Source organism: Solanum lycopersicum, chromosome 6 (genome assembly GCF_036512215.1).
Source record: "Solanum lycopersicum chromosome 6, SLM_r2.1".
NCBI classification, from domain to species: domain Eukaryota; kingdom Viridiplantae; phylum Streptophyta; class Magnoliopsida; order Solanales; family Solanaceae; genus Solanum; species Solanum lycopersicum.
Genome location: NC_090805.1, coordinates 34,155,929 through 34,171,724, shown reverse-complemented (window position 1 = coordinate 34,171,724; position 15,796 = coordinate 34,155,929). Strand labels below are relative to the sequence as shown.

Sequence of the window (15,796 nt, the reverse complement as noted above, 5' to 3'; positions counted from 1 at the left end):
ATTAACCATAACCAATGTCCAACTTCACGTAACATAACATTTAGATTTACATTTCATCTTATATTAACATTATAACCCAAGTCATCCTCATAAGTGAACTAATCAACATCTAGTATAAACAATATGCCAAGTTCATCTTGTACATATCATATATAATCATAACATAAACATATATAAGAATATCCTCCTAAGACTTCCCTCAAGGCTAACTAGTGCAATGCTTAAGTAGAGTCTCATACCCCTACCTAAACTAAGCTAGAACTCTTAGGTTATCCAAGTAAGAGTTCAAGTCCTTTAATTCATTTAACCTTTTGGGAATATCTTTCCCTAACCGACATAGACCACATGAGCTAGTGTGGAATCTGGTGTCATAAAATTCTACACCGAAAAAGGTGGATTACTTGCAAAGGTGGTACCAAAACATGAAACATTGCAACTACGTGGATCCACTAGCTAGTATTCCTATGGGGGCAACATAGTTCATGAACTAGGAGATATTGTTGGGACCCTCTTTATGCGCCATGCATTATAGTCTCCAATCTCAAGAGTAATGTAGTTCTCCTACCTTCCCTAGGTGGGAAGGGACAATCCTTAATCTAGTTCGCTCGGTGCTAAGCTAGATTCCCTTTTTGAAATGTCTTTAAGTCTTTAATTATCAATCATAGTTTAGTTTAGGTCATAGGGTCTACTCTTTGTATAATCATCATCATCAATAGCTCAATAAGAATTGTATTAGTATAAGTCCTTTCATCACAATTCATATAAGTGAGGTTAACATATTAACATTTCATAGCATATCAAGGCACATTGATAGTTTTCGCCATCCTTATATCACATACACCTTAATCAACCCCACAACATAGTCAAGACATTTCAATTCAACATTATACCACCCTATCATCCTATAATAAGACATACTCCAATGTAACACTATGACTTAACCACAATAATCACCATTGTAAGTAAAGATAGAGATTCTAAGACTTACCAAGTCTTCCTTATAGTTCATCATCAAGGTCTTACCATCAATCTATAAATAAACCCAATTAGGAGAGTAACATCATCACACAATTATAACCAATAATATAACAAGGTCAATTGTATCTCTATAACACAATTCAACACTAGATCATAGCTTAAGACAAGATACAGAGGCTAATTTCACAATATACTTCATAACCTAAATCACATCTCAAGAACTAACATTATAGGCCTATAATTTGTCTTAATTTACTCATAATAACACCATAGGATAGTAATTGAATCAATAACCAAGTCAATTGAATAATCACAATACAATATAGATCAAGATCACAAACTAGGGTTAAGGATTGAGGATTATGTTCTTCAATTTAGACCAAACCATCAAAAAATACAATAATCAAGTTAAATTAAATATTGATACATTTAATATAACCTAAATAAATAATCAACAACTCAATCCATAACTTCAATTTCGCAATTGGATGAAACCCATAAGAAAACTCTACTTTTGAAATTCATTTTGAAAGAACCCTTTGAGGAAAGAGTCTCAAAGGTGAATTCGATCTCATACCTTAACGTTTGATGAAGAATTTATGGTGAATTCGTCCCTTTCCATCCCCCAAACTCTTATCCTTGCTAGTCTTCAATGGTGAGTTTAAGTACAGAGAGAAAGAAAAGAGAAGGAAGAGAGTTTATTTTGTGAGTTACAATTAGGTTAATTGGGATTGGGGCCTTTATATGAGAGTTAAGTGAGTGAATTAGTCTCCCCTTAATACCTAACTAACCTCTGAACCACTTAATTAAATGATTTAACATTAAAACATGCAGGAAAATTACCCCCTCACAGACGGAACCCCGCTGAAGGGCCGTCTGTGAGTCTACGAACCTACCACCCTCTCGTCCTGCACTCTGTCGATGAGTTCAGAGACTGTGCAGTCGAGGGGCTTCCATGAATTGCCTAAGTGTGGGATGACTGTGGCATCGAAGCCCCGTCAATTCACACACATACCGTAGCCTGCACTTGGTCGGTCCTTGGGGAGTCATACCTGGACGTTTAGACCATGGAACAACTCAAACACCTGTTAGCTACTCTTCCACCAATTTTCGTAAATGTTTTACTCCTAAAAGCTAATCAAATAGGCTAAGGCACGCTAGTACCTCCTTGAACCAACTTCCAGACGTCATGGACGTTCTTGGACATTTTTGTTCTCAAACTTCCTAAATGACCTACATTCAATAAAATAGACCTAAAAATAGTACTTAGACCTTATGACTCCAATGTTAGGCTTTACGACATTTCTTGAATTTTCAAGGTGTTATAGAAATACCACTTAGTCTTGGAGAATCTCAATTCCAAGGTTCAACTAGAGAGAAAATACTCACTTACTAGAATCTACATTTGTAGTAAAATAAGAGAAATATGGGTTAGCACAATTAAGTACTATCAATGACAGCCATGCAAAATCATGCTTAAAACGGATAATTTATATGAAAGGCATACATTTATGTCATTTTGATAAAACTTCATTAACATAAGCATAAGAGGCATAATATACAAACATAACCAAATACAAGCCCTTTTTTCACATTTGAACATAATAAACATACAAGTATTCTCATCATATTAAAGCCTTCACCTCAGTAATCCAAAAGCTATACCTTGTGCAATGTATGAATAGTATCTCATACCACCATCCACGCTAAAGTACCAAATTAAGATCACCAAAAGTGAACTTACCATTCAACCTTACCATTTATAACCATTACTCATGCATAAGGGACATAAACATTTCATAATCCATAACACCACATTAGGACCATCACCTAAGGCAACTCTAAGTCATACTTGTGCAATGTATGAGTATCATCCCAAACTACTACTCACACTAAGTACTCCTTTGGAGGCACCCTGGTCAAGGAACATTCATATTCAACAAGTCAAGATAAGAAAGTAACTCATAATACAATCCAAGTAAGACATACATCATTATTTTAAGTGCATAATTCAACATTTTTCATTAGCTTAGTTAAGGGAACCTTCATTCATCAAACATTAAGTCAACCTTCTTATTAGCGTCACAATAAGAGCACATTCATCTCACTTAAATTTATAAAGGAACACATCATGACTACTCTAAAAGCCTACTTGTGCAATGCATGGATGGAATCCCACACTACCACCCACACTAAGTGGTGCTTTTTTGAGAAGCCATAGTTCATTAACATTTTTTGTGGGGATAAGCCTTAATCGACATAGACCATGTGAGCAATTCATGGTATCCCGATGGCACCCTCACCGGATAAGGAATTCCTACTTGCCTAAGGTAGGACCTACATTTTAGCTTAGGTAGATCTACTAGCTAATATCCTATGTGGACACATAGTTATGAGATAGGGAGATCACTACTAGATACCCTACCTCGACTCCAAAATTAGCATCCATCTCAAGGGATTGCTACTAGATGCCCTGTCTAAACTCATGAATGAGCATCCATCCCAATCCATATCCATTCGTGCTTAGAATTATTCCCCACAGAGTATTTGACATTCATTATTTTAGATATTAATAACGGACAAGAGATTGTTACTAGATACTCTGCTTAACTCATGGATGAGCATCCATCTCAAGCAAAACAATCATTAGAAAGGGATATAGAGATTGCTACTAGACACTCCACCTCAACACACAGATGAGCATCCATATCAAATGATTTCTACTAGATACCTCGCCTCAACTTATGGATGAGCATCCATCTTAAAACCCCACTTTTCATTCATTAGATTAGCTCATAGATTTAAAGATGAGAATAGTCTTTCAACTAAGAATCCTCATATTGTGAGAAAGTCCTTTCGTAATATGTCATTAGGAAGGGGATATAAAGATTCTTATTAGACACTCCGCCTTAACTCATGGATGAGCATCTATCTCAAACCCCACATTCATTCATTAGTGTAAAATTAAGAAATATCCTTTCAATCAGTACATCATCATTAACTTGATCTTGGAAACTTAATTCATTCTTCATTCGTGAGTGTGTGTGAGAGAATAACCTTTAACATAATTATCATCATTAATACAGTTGCCTTCTAAACACGATCATAGCACATTCATAGTAAATACAAACATATAACTCACATTATAATCATACATTAACCTCAACATGTAAGGGTACAAGGAATATATCCATCAATTCAATACCACAATATACATAGTAATTAAACACCTCCACCTTTCAAGTAAATCAATAGCCCAATCGCAATTTCTACTTCAACATGTAATTTGATCATAACTTTCCCTTCATGGGTCATACTTTAAATTCATCATCACACACCACAATTGACATAATAAGCATGGATATTAACTCAATTCAATAACTAAACATTGTAAATTCAATTTGGGTATTCATCCAATTATCATTCATTCAAGTCAACATTCATGAAATTAAGTCTTGTGGGAAAATCATGGGTTCATGGGGAATTTCTTCATTAATACACCTTAAAAATACAAATTCATCATAATGTAAGTTCAGTTGAACATTTGAAATTATTTTATGCAAGAACCCATGCTTGAGTGAAACCTTAGAAATTTGGATAAAGTTCATCTTTGAAAAGAGAATTTTGAGAGGGCTTTTTGGGTGATAGCTACCCAAGAATCAAAACTACCATACCTTGTTGTTTCCCATAAGAAATGGGATAAGAACGGTTGGTGCTTGAACCCTTAGCTTGAGCTTGACCTTGATCTTCAATGAGGATCTTCTTAGAGAGAGAAATAATTTGAGAGAGGAGGGAATTGGGTTTTTGAAGAAAAAAAGAATCTAAAATTGAGTTTATTAACTTTAATACTCTTAAAATATCATAATTAACCCAAAATAACCATCCAATAACTAAATACAACTTAAAATGAATTTACCAAAAAACCCTCAACTTGGATGAACCTAAACTAGAAATATAGTGTGAACCACGAGACCCCCACCCATGGACCGTGGGTGGGATCACGAGCCGTCATGTGCCTTTTTGGTTTGGGAATGCAACTTGGTTTTTGGAGCCTTGACCTATGGAGGCTATCCACGGGGCGTGGATGGACCTACGGGGCGTGGACCCCTTCCGCAGGTCATGATATTTTTGGCAACATCATGGTTTCTTTGGGGTCTTGGGTGTTAGGATAATATCCTCCTCAAGGGCCCTTAGGGTGGTACTTGGGAAGTTGTATCTTGACTCTTGACTCCTAAGCCCCTCAACCTAAGATCGAGACATCAAACAACAACACAAAACCTCAATTCAAACTCAAACATGCACTAGTTAGGCTCTAGTTTTACTTGCTCATTTACGGGTCGTTACATTGATTCATTTTTTTCCACCTCATCTGGTGTTTAGACTATAACTCTATAAAAGGCTTCTTTACAATTATACCCTTGAAAATTATTAAATAATTGTGTCAAGGTAGATAATTGTCGAACAATATTATTTTTTATGACCTTCTAACTAGGTAGGTGTAGAAGAATTTTTTTATCATGTTTCCTATTTTTCACTTGAATTATATGAGGATAAATAATTGTCATCTTAATAAATTGATCACTCATAAAATGTCAATTTTTTAATTTAAAACGGACAATCATCTACTTTTAAAACAAAAAAAGACTGTAAGCGATAGTATAATTTATAAACCATCTACGTTTACACATAAAAATTGCAAGTAACAATTTTAATATGTATGCAATTTTATAAACTTGTATAAGTAAAGGACTGATTTTCTTATATGAACTCCTGTTGCTAATTCTTTGTTATCGATATATGAGTTATATTGGATTCACGTGGTTTCGTACTCATACTACACTTGTTGCACTCTTTGTGGTGCAGATTTGATTTCGAATACGAGCACATCTCGTGGAGCTTTATAAGTCTGAGCTTGAAGTATCCTGGAGTTGTGGTGATCTATTTGGCTGCTAGTGCTCCATTCCCCACACGATTCCTCTATCTTTTATTTATTTTGTTGTTTTAGTAATCAGACAACATATCTCTTATGTTTAGACTTGTCATTTTAGTTTCAGACTTGCAACAACACAAATTTTGGGTGATATTTTTAACTTTATGCATTTCGTATTTATAAAGGACTTAGTGTTGAAGATATTCTACTCGTTGTTTACTTTTCACCTTAATAATTAACTTAGTTAAATTTGTAAACTAGGGGCCGGTTGACTTACCTATCGATTGAGAATATAGATGCAATCACGACTTGTAAATTTGGATCGTGACAGGAGATTATTTAAGATTACTCAAAGTCCTTAAAGGAGGTATATGAAGAACGATAAGCGACTATAATTGGAATATTTTGATACCTACAAAGTTAAAATGAGTAACAACAATTTCAAAATTATTTTATACTCCCTCCATTCCATTTTATTATCTAAAATAAGTGATAAAAACACACAAGAGTAGTGCAACGATATGACAGAGAATAATATTATCTAAACATGATGATCATAATCAACAGTTGTACTACATATTCAAAATGTAGAAATACAACATGCCAATAGCTAAATTGAAAACTGGAGAGGCAAGATTACAATTTATGGTTCAGGTTGTCATCTTCTCTTTGTATAACTGAGGAGTAGGTGTGGTATCATTATCGCATTTTCAACTTTTATATGAGTTTAACACTCTTTGTAAATGTGTCTATTTATTGTCGTTAAAAGTTGTTTTTGTTTTAGTGTCGGTTAAAGGCTAGCACTGCTTGCTCTTGACAGCTGTTTTTCGAACTTGTGCTTCGTTGTCTTCTAACTTAGTATCATAATCTTTTCCTAGAGGGCTGTGCGTACAGTAAACTCCAGCAATGGCAGGTGCCAAAACTGCAACAAAGGAACATATGCCTACCACAATAGCTGGTCTTTCTGATCTCTTGTAACCCAAATTAAGCCCACACAGAGCATATTGAGCAAAACAATTGAGATTCAGTAATACGACGACCACCATCATATGTGTCCATTCATTGGGCTTATAAGTTCCATTTTTGCAGTAAGCCTTTCTCAGCCTGAAAATATCTTCAGGCCTCCATCGCATTACAAAATTAAAGTGCGATAGCCTTTGCGGGTGCTGGTACAGACATAACAGAGTAAACAACACATTGAGAATTTGGTTAATCACTTCATTCCATGTATCTCTCTGAGATTTATTAGGGATCGCATGGTTCAACGCTCCCGTTATCAGAAGAAGCATAATTACACTAGAAACAACTACACATACAATCCAGGTAAAAAATACAATATTCATCGGATTTTTGAACCACTCTTTGCACATTTTCCTAATAGCTGGCCAATCCAATTTTCGCGAAAATAGTTTAGTAATACGTTGACGGAGATGAAGGTTGCTAGAAGAAGGTACAGTTGGAGAAAACTGATCATCTCTTCGATCAGCTATCTGATGAAACTTTGCTGATGGAGAATCCAAATTATCCGAATTGATGGATTTTAGCCTTCTGTGAATACTACTTTGAGAATTTTCATTACTTTCAACTTCTCTTTGAGATCTCATTTTGTAAATAAAAAAAAAATACACGATGAGGTGTTTTTATAATATTTTCAAAATATATTGTGGCTACCTCATGATCTTGCAGATCGATAAGGATATGATTCTGGATACTGAATAATAGTCATGGAAGCAAGTCATGACCAATGATTAATTAAATGTGATAATTAATTAGGCATTTTACTTTTAAATTGTTTAAGGTAAGAGGGTACAAAAATCAAATTAAATTGCAAATTAAATTAAATCAAATCGGAAATGAAATCTGACTAATGGGTTGGTATTGAAAAAAAAAAGGGACTATATTCAGATTGATTTGATTTGATTTTAACTAAAAAAAGTCAATCGAATTAAATGAATTTGACATCATATATAAAATTTTTAAAATTTATTTTATATATATAAGTATTGTAAAATATAAGCAATATACTACAAATAATATAGATTAAAGATATGTGGAGTAGAATGTAGAGATCATCTTATTCAATTAAATGTCTCTCTGTCTCTTATGCGTATTACAATGGTAAATGAACAATTTTATTTATAGATTGCAGAAATCACTCTAAAAGTCATCGTAATAAATAGATTGATTTTTATCCAAAAAGATTTAGAGAACTTAGGAAATCCACATAGATGATACATATAAGTTTATGAATAAACTCAATGGACATTTCACTTAGTTCAATGAATTTATAACAAAAAGTATTTACTTTGATTAAATTTCTAAATATTACTTATACTTTTTCATAATTTTTATCTTTTAACATATTTTTCAAGTTTTTGAGACTTAGTATTTTGACTCGTCCAATAAAGTTTATCCAAAGATATTATTAATTATGATAAAGCTCAATTCAAAATTAAATCAATACTAATGCTAACAAAAAAAAATTAATTCAATGCTAAGAATGATAATAATGTTGAATATTTATTCTTTAGTTTTAAATTGATTTAGACATTTAAAATACATAACCTAATTTTAATTTTTCTTTAATGTTTAATCATGTAATTAATACTTATTAGACTTATTCTAGTATGATTTAGTACTTTTAAACTATGATCGTTTTTATTATGACTTATTGATTTGCAATATTTATTTTATATGATTTCATTATTATTTTTTGTTGAATATCTTAGTGTCATCACTCATCTCATATTTTATGTTATTCTTTTTTAAAAAACACCTTAAATAGTTATATTTTGGTTGGACTAAAGAAATATTTGAAGTACAACTTAATTATATGTTTGCATGAATACTTTACCGGAAAAATTTGAAAAATTGAAAAATGCGGGGCTTATTAGATTGGTTTGATTTATAACCTTTTGGAATCCTGTTGGGAGAAGAAAAAAGAACAATGAACTAACAATACCTTTTCTCCTTTTAGAATCCTGTTGGGAGGTGAAATAACTTCTGCTAATTCACCTACTACATGTCATGATGTGAACATTTAAGTCCAAGCTCGACCCAGTACCCTGTCGTAGGGGTGGGCATGGTAAGGTAGATATCAAATATCATATCCAAATCTAAATTTTTAACATCCTGGTTTGAGTTTTATGGCATTTGGTTTGCATTTTTAAAAAATTTGGTATTCCAAATGGTATTTGATATTTATAAAAAAATATTCATATACCGTACACCGTACCGAAGTATATAGTTGCATATAAAATTCATATATATGTAACTATATATTCAAAATGGAGTACAAACTATTATATTTGTTAATCAATCACCCTAAAAGACATTTAAATCAAGAGAGTAATCACATATATGTTCTTTCAGGATGAATGATTATCAAAATAATTGTTTGTACTTAATTTTAAATATTTTTTTCACATATATAAAGTACAAGTATGATACAAATGTTTCTTAAAAAGCCAAAGTAACAATTGTTTATTATACAAATCTATGCAAGTTGAAGACTTAAAGTTGACCAAATTGTGGTAGCTAATTTACCATATCATTAAATAATAAAATCAAACTTTAAAATATCGTTTAAGGGTCCAAATCACTTTGATATGATAATAGTGTAGTATTTTTTTTTAAAGCCGTAAATCAAAAATACCAAACCAAACTTTTCAATATTGTTCCATGTCCATCCCTACCCTACCAGGCCTGCTCCATTACAATCCCTAGTTTTCATTGATTTAAGAATGATAGATTTCTCCTATATAGGGTGATTGGGAACAATCCAACTCTATCAATTACTTTTGGCACAACTTCGGGTGTCTTGGTCCCATGGTTTAGTCCTTTTCCACCACTAAAATAACTCAACAGTCATTATAGACAATAGAGCATATGACTGCAGAATTGATGTGCTAACTCCTCAATTTAAGTGCGCAAGTTTGTTTGTGTGACACTTCATCTTAAGATTAGAAGTTTCACGTTGAAAATATATAGAAGAGATGTTGGCTATATAAATAAGCAAACCTTACCTATTAGTGACGTGTTTTAAAGTCGTACACGTCTAGACCTAGAGCGGACAATGTCACTAGAGGGTTGGGTCGTTACACCATTTTGGTTTGAAAGCTTGATTTGTGTTTCTGAGGCATATAATTCTTTCAAAATAACAGAAGTATCTTTGCTCCTTACATATGTTATGTGTTCTTCTGGAATCAAACATACTCATTTTACTCTATCTGCAATTTCCTGTTATTTTTTTTTCTCGTTGATTTTTCCTTCTTCACTATTCTTGAATTTAATCATCGATTGAGACATTGTTGCACATGTCAAAATGCTTCAACTATTAAATTGAAAAAGTAATGAATAGTCATGAAAAGGGACTCCATTATTTTTTTGTTGGGGACTTTTTTTTTTCTATGGCTGTAGACTGTAGATAAAACATAGAGCTTACCGATTACCTATAAGACCACTAGCAAGAGAGAGAAAAAAACATTCTTAATTAATCTTAGCATTCATAGTTGTAAAATAAAGTTGTTAGTAATCGAAGTTTGAAACATTTATCTTCTTAAGATGATTTAACCCCCCCCCCCCCCCCGGCCCCATCTTCCACCAATCAGCTCCTAATTTTTTTTGTTTTCCAAAAAAAAATAAAATGCTTTGTTTCTCGCTTATATGAGCTGAATATGAATTCTTTGTTAATATAATCCATTTTGTTCATATTTCTATGAGCTTAAATAGGTTGAAGATTAATAACATATAGTATTAAATAATCTTAGTATTTAATGTGTACTAATCCTAGTCCTATTAGGATTAGTACTTCTTAATCCTAGTCCTATTAGGATTAGTACTCCTTCCTATATCTCCTATATATATCTCCCATGTATTCCCTTATTAGGTTAACACTTCAATACAATCTATATTCCTTCATGGTATCAAGAGCCAGAAAACCTAGATCTTCTTTTCTCTAGGTTTTTTTCTCTCTTTAGCGCACCGATCGTTCCCTCTCTTCTCTTGGGCGGCGGCAGCAATGACAACCGAGGTGGATCCTCTCGATTCACTTCCTTCTGGCGTTAAACTCCTTCTCAGGCATCTTCATGCCCTGATTCCCGAAAAATTATCAGACATAAATTACCCTACATGGAAAATCACCGTTCTTACAGCCCTTGAGGCCAATTACCTTCTCAAATACGTCGATGGAAGCACAGAACCGCCGCCGGCAGTCATCACCTCCACGGACAAATCAGAAAAAACCAATCCGGCCCATGCCGCCTGGAAAGCCGTGGATGGCCAGATCCGATCATGTTTGATTGCGGTCATCTCTCCCACGGTTCAGAAACACGTCCGATCCTACACAAATGCTTCAGCCCTGTGGACGGCCCTCGCAACACGCTATGCATCAATTTCCCACTCTCATATTTTTCAATTGCGTGATCGTCTCCACACAATTACCAAAGGCACGAAAACTATGGCGGAGTATTTAGACGAGGTCTCCACCATCATCACAACCCTCAACACCATGAACGAAATCATTTCCGAAAAAGATCTCGTCATGTGCATCATTCGGGGGCTCCCATCAACTTACTCCTCCATTAAACAGGCGGTTCGCATCAGTCCAATGCCCGTTGACCTGGCTACTCTCTCCTCGTGGCTAAAAAGTGAAGAAATCAACGTGGATCCGGAGAGCAAACTTCTTCTCCGAGAAGCCGCTGTTATGGAGCCGGCCACCGCCCTCACCGCAAGCCAGAACTATCGCGGAGGGCGTGGTGGCGGCCGGCAGGGGAGCCGCAGCGGCTATGGCAGAAACAGCGGAGGCCGCGGGCGCGACGGTCGGCAGGGCAGTCGTCCGCCGTACGACGGTCAGCAGCACGGCAGCAACAACAGCCTGCACTCCTTCGGCAGTGGCAGACAGTCATCTTCCAGCGGCGGGCAGGGCACTTACGAGCGGGATCGTCCAACTTGTCAAATCTGTCAGAAAACAGGACATACCGCTGTTCGTTGCTGGTTTCGGTATGAGGAGAGCCAAAATAGTGATAATCATGCCAATTATGCATCTCAAGCCGGCCCTTCCTCTGAATGGCTATTGGATACTGGGGCCAACATGCACGTTACTTCTGATCTATCCAAGTTTAACGCTCCAAATTCATATCATGGCTTCAATGGTATTACTGTTGGCAATGGTGAGTCCCTTAATATTTCTCACACTGGCACGGGTACCATTAAAACCCCCACCGCTATCTTTCACCTAGGCAACCTTACCCACGTCCCTTCTATTAAAACCAATCTCCTTTCAGTTCACCAATTCACAAAAGACAATAATTGCTCACTCTTGTTCACCTCTAATGATTTTCAGATCCTAGACAATACTACCAAGAGGGTGATTTTTCAGGACCCCTGTGAGCATGGTCTGTACGTTCTTCTTGGCACAAGTTCGTCTACCCACCCAGTTTCAGAAAGCGTTCCTGTGGCTCTTTCGGCTGATGGCCACAGTCTGTTGTGGCACAGTCGTCTGGGTCACCCGTCTACTCAAATAATAAATTCTTTAATGTCTCAATTAGGTTTTTCTTCCATTCATGTAAACAATTGTGACTCCTGTTCACTTGCTAAATCTCATAAATTACCTTTTACTTTATCTGAGAAACGTACAACTGCACCTTTTCAACTTATTCATTCTGACCTATGGGGTCCTACTGATGTTCCTTCATTTGCTGGTTTTCGCTATTATATTTGTTTTGTGGATGATTTTACAAAATACACTTGGTTGTACCCACTAAAACACAAATCACAGGCATACACCACCTTTGTCACTTTTGAAAAAATGGTCAAAACACAATTCAATACTCATGTTAAACTTTTTCGAAGTGACAATGGAAAGGAATATGTCAATAACATCTTTGGCCAGTTTCTGCAATCCCTGGGAATTATACATCAAACCTCATGTCTATACACTCCCGAACAGAATGGGGTGGCTGAGCGTAAGCATCGCCATCTCATTGAAACGGTGGTTACTCTTCTACATCAATCTCATCTCCTTGTCTCCTTTTGGGTAGAAGCTTTAGCCACCGCAAACTACCTCATTAATAGAATGCCCAATCACGCTCTCTCCAACAAATCACCCTATCAACTCCTTTACCAAGAACTTCCCAATTATACCAACCTCCGCATCTTTGGGTGTCTTACCTACCCTTGGCTACGCCCTCATATTACTCACAAATTACAACCCCGATCCCGTCCTTGTATTTTTTTGGGCTATCATCCTACCTCCAAGGGTTATCGCTGTCTTGACCCACAAACTCATAAAGTATACATATCTCGTCATGTCAAATTTGTCGAAAATGAGTTTCCCTACGAGTCTATTTCCCCCTCCACAAATACATCATTCATTGGCGTCCTTCCCCTTTTTCCAACATACTCACAGGGTCCCTCACCACCTTCCCCCACACCTCCACCCACTATCCAACCACCCCTCATCACCCCTTCGACCGTCACCCACAATACACCCGCAACCACCACCCATACTCACAACCAACCCGAACCACCACATACCCACAACATCTCCAGCCCGATCCGTTTTGGGTCCTTCCCGGCCACCCCTGAATCACCACCGCCCGTACCACCCCCCCAATACTCATCCCATGTTAACCCGTGGCAAAGTCGGTATCTTTAAACCCAAAACCTTTCAGGCTACCATACTACCAAATACACCCCTTCCCGATAGTGAACCAACAACCTACTCCGTTGCCTCAAAAAATGCTTATTGGCGTCATGCTATGAATGAAGAGTTTAAGGGTTTGACTGATCAGAAAACTTTGGTTCTTGTACCTAAGCCCCATGGGCGGCACCCAGTGGGCTGTAAATGGGTGTACAAAATTAAACACAATGCAGATGGCAGTATTTCCAGGTACAAGGCTCGTTTGGTTGCTAAAGGCTACAATCAGGAGTATGGGCTTGATTACTCCGAGACATTTAGTCCTGTTATTCGGCAGAAAACCATTCGCCTGGTACTGTCACTCGCCGTGCGCAATAATTGGCTCATCAATCAGTTGGATGTTTCCAATGCTTTTCTTCATGGCATGCTTGATGAAACTATCTACATGACGCAACCACGGGGCTATGTTGATCCCCGCTTCCCTCAACATGTTTGCACCCTCCAGAAGTCTCTATATGGGCTCAAGAAAGCCCCCCGTGCTTGGTACACACGTCTGAAAACGTTCCTCCAGGAACTCGGTTTCACGTGTTGTGTACACGACATGAGTCTATTTACTCGACATTCAGCACACGGTACAGTCATTTTTCTTGTCTATGTAGATGATATCATTATTACAGGCTCTACTGCAGCTCTCATTCAGGATGTCACTTGAGCTATGCATACTACCTTCAAAATGAAGGACCTTGGCCCGTTACATTATTTTCTGGGAATGGAGGTTTCTCGGATAGGCAGCGGTTTGTTTTTTCATCAGTCAAAATATGCTCGAGATCTGTTGCAGAAAGCTGGACTGGAAAAATGCAGCAGTCAACCAACACCGATGGCAGTCTCTTCGTCTACGAATGGAGCCGACACCCCTTTTGCCGATATCACCCACTTCCGCAGCCTCATTGGGGCTCTACAGTATCTAGCCATTACCCGTCCTGACATCCAGTTTGCTGTCAACCGAGTTGCTTAGCGCATGCATCAACCAAGTGAACATGATTACCATTGTCTAAAACGCATTCGCAGGTACATTTTTGGCACTCTTGGTCGTGGTTTACTCATTCGATTGGGGGACTTGGAGCTTCGGGGTTTCTCAGATTCAGATTGGGCGAATGATAAAAATGACAGAAAATCTACATCGGGGTTTCTCATTTTTTTGGGGCCGAACTTGATCTCCTGGTGTACAAAAAAACAACCCAAGGTCTCTCGGTCCTCGACTGAAGCTGAATACCGCGCCCTGACTCTTCTTGCTGCTGAGACCATGTGGGTCACATATATTCTTCGCGAACTCCGCGCCGCTCACACTGTTCCTGCTCTCTATTGTGACAACAAATCAACCATCTGTGTGGCCAAGAATTCCGTCCTACACACCAGAATGAAGCATGTTGATACCGATTGTCTCTTTGTTTGCGATGAAGTTCAGGCCGGCACCATGACTGTGCAGTATGTACCCACAGAAGAACAACCGACTGATATTCTCACCAAGCCTCTCCCGAGCCAACAACACGATTACCTCAGTTCCAAGCTTCCTCAGCTTGACGGGGGATAATAACATATAGTATTAAATAATATTAGTATTTACTATGTACTAATCCTAGTCCTATTAGGATTAGTACTCCTTCTTATATCTCCTATATATATCTCCCATGTATTCCCTTATTAGGTTAACACTTCAATACAATCAATATTCCTTCATGGTATCAAGAGCCAAAAAACCTAGATCTTCTTTTCTCTAGGTTTTTTTCTCTCTTTAGGGCACTGATCGTTCCCTCTCTTCTCTTGGGCGGCGGCAGCCATGACAACCAAGGTGAATCCTCTCGATTCACTTCCTTCTGGCGTTAAACTCCTTCTCAGAAATCTTCATGCCTTGATTCCCGAAAAATTATCAGACATAAATTACCCTACATGGAAAATCACCGTTCTTACAGCCCTTGAGGCCAATTACCTTCTCAAATACGTCGATGGAAGCACAGAACCGTCGCCGGGTTAACATGGGATGAGTATTGGGGGGTGGTACGGGCGTTTTGGGTCATAGCCCTTACATTGCCCGGGATCTCAATTTTGGTACAAACTTTGATAGGTAAAAGAGAGACAAAAAAGCTAAACATCTTTTTTCTTTCTTATAGCGACCACACAACTACACAGGGCAATGCTTGATGTAAGGGCTACAAATATACATTTGAGTAAGAAAATCACAGTCTTCAGAT

The 15,796-nt window shown here is 37.1% G+C and overlaps 1 protein-coding gene across 1 annotated transcript; it reads right to left on the bottom strand.

The window, feature by feature from the left end:
• Window positions 1-6,705: 6,705 nt before the first annotated feature.
• LOC101250022 (uncharacterized) lies at window positions 6,706-7,512 on the bottom strand. The gene has a single exon (XM_004241040.1). It carries the CDS (start codon window positions 7,510-7,512, stop codon window positions 6,706-6,708), a length of 807 nt encoding a protein of 268 aa, XP_004241088.1.
• Window positions 7,513-15,796: the final 8,284 nt, after the last annotated feature.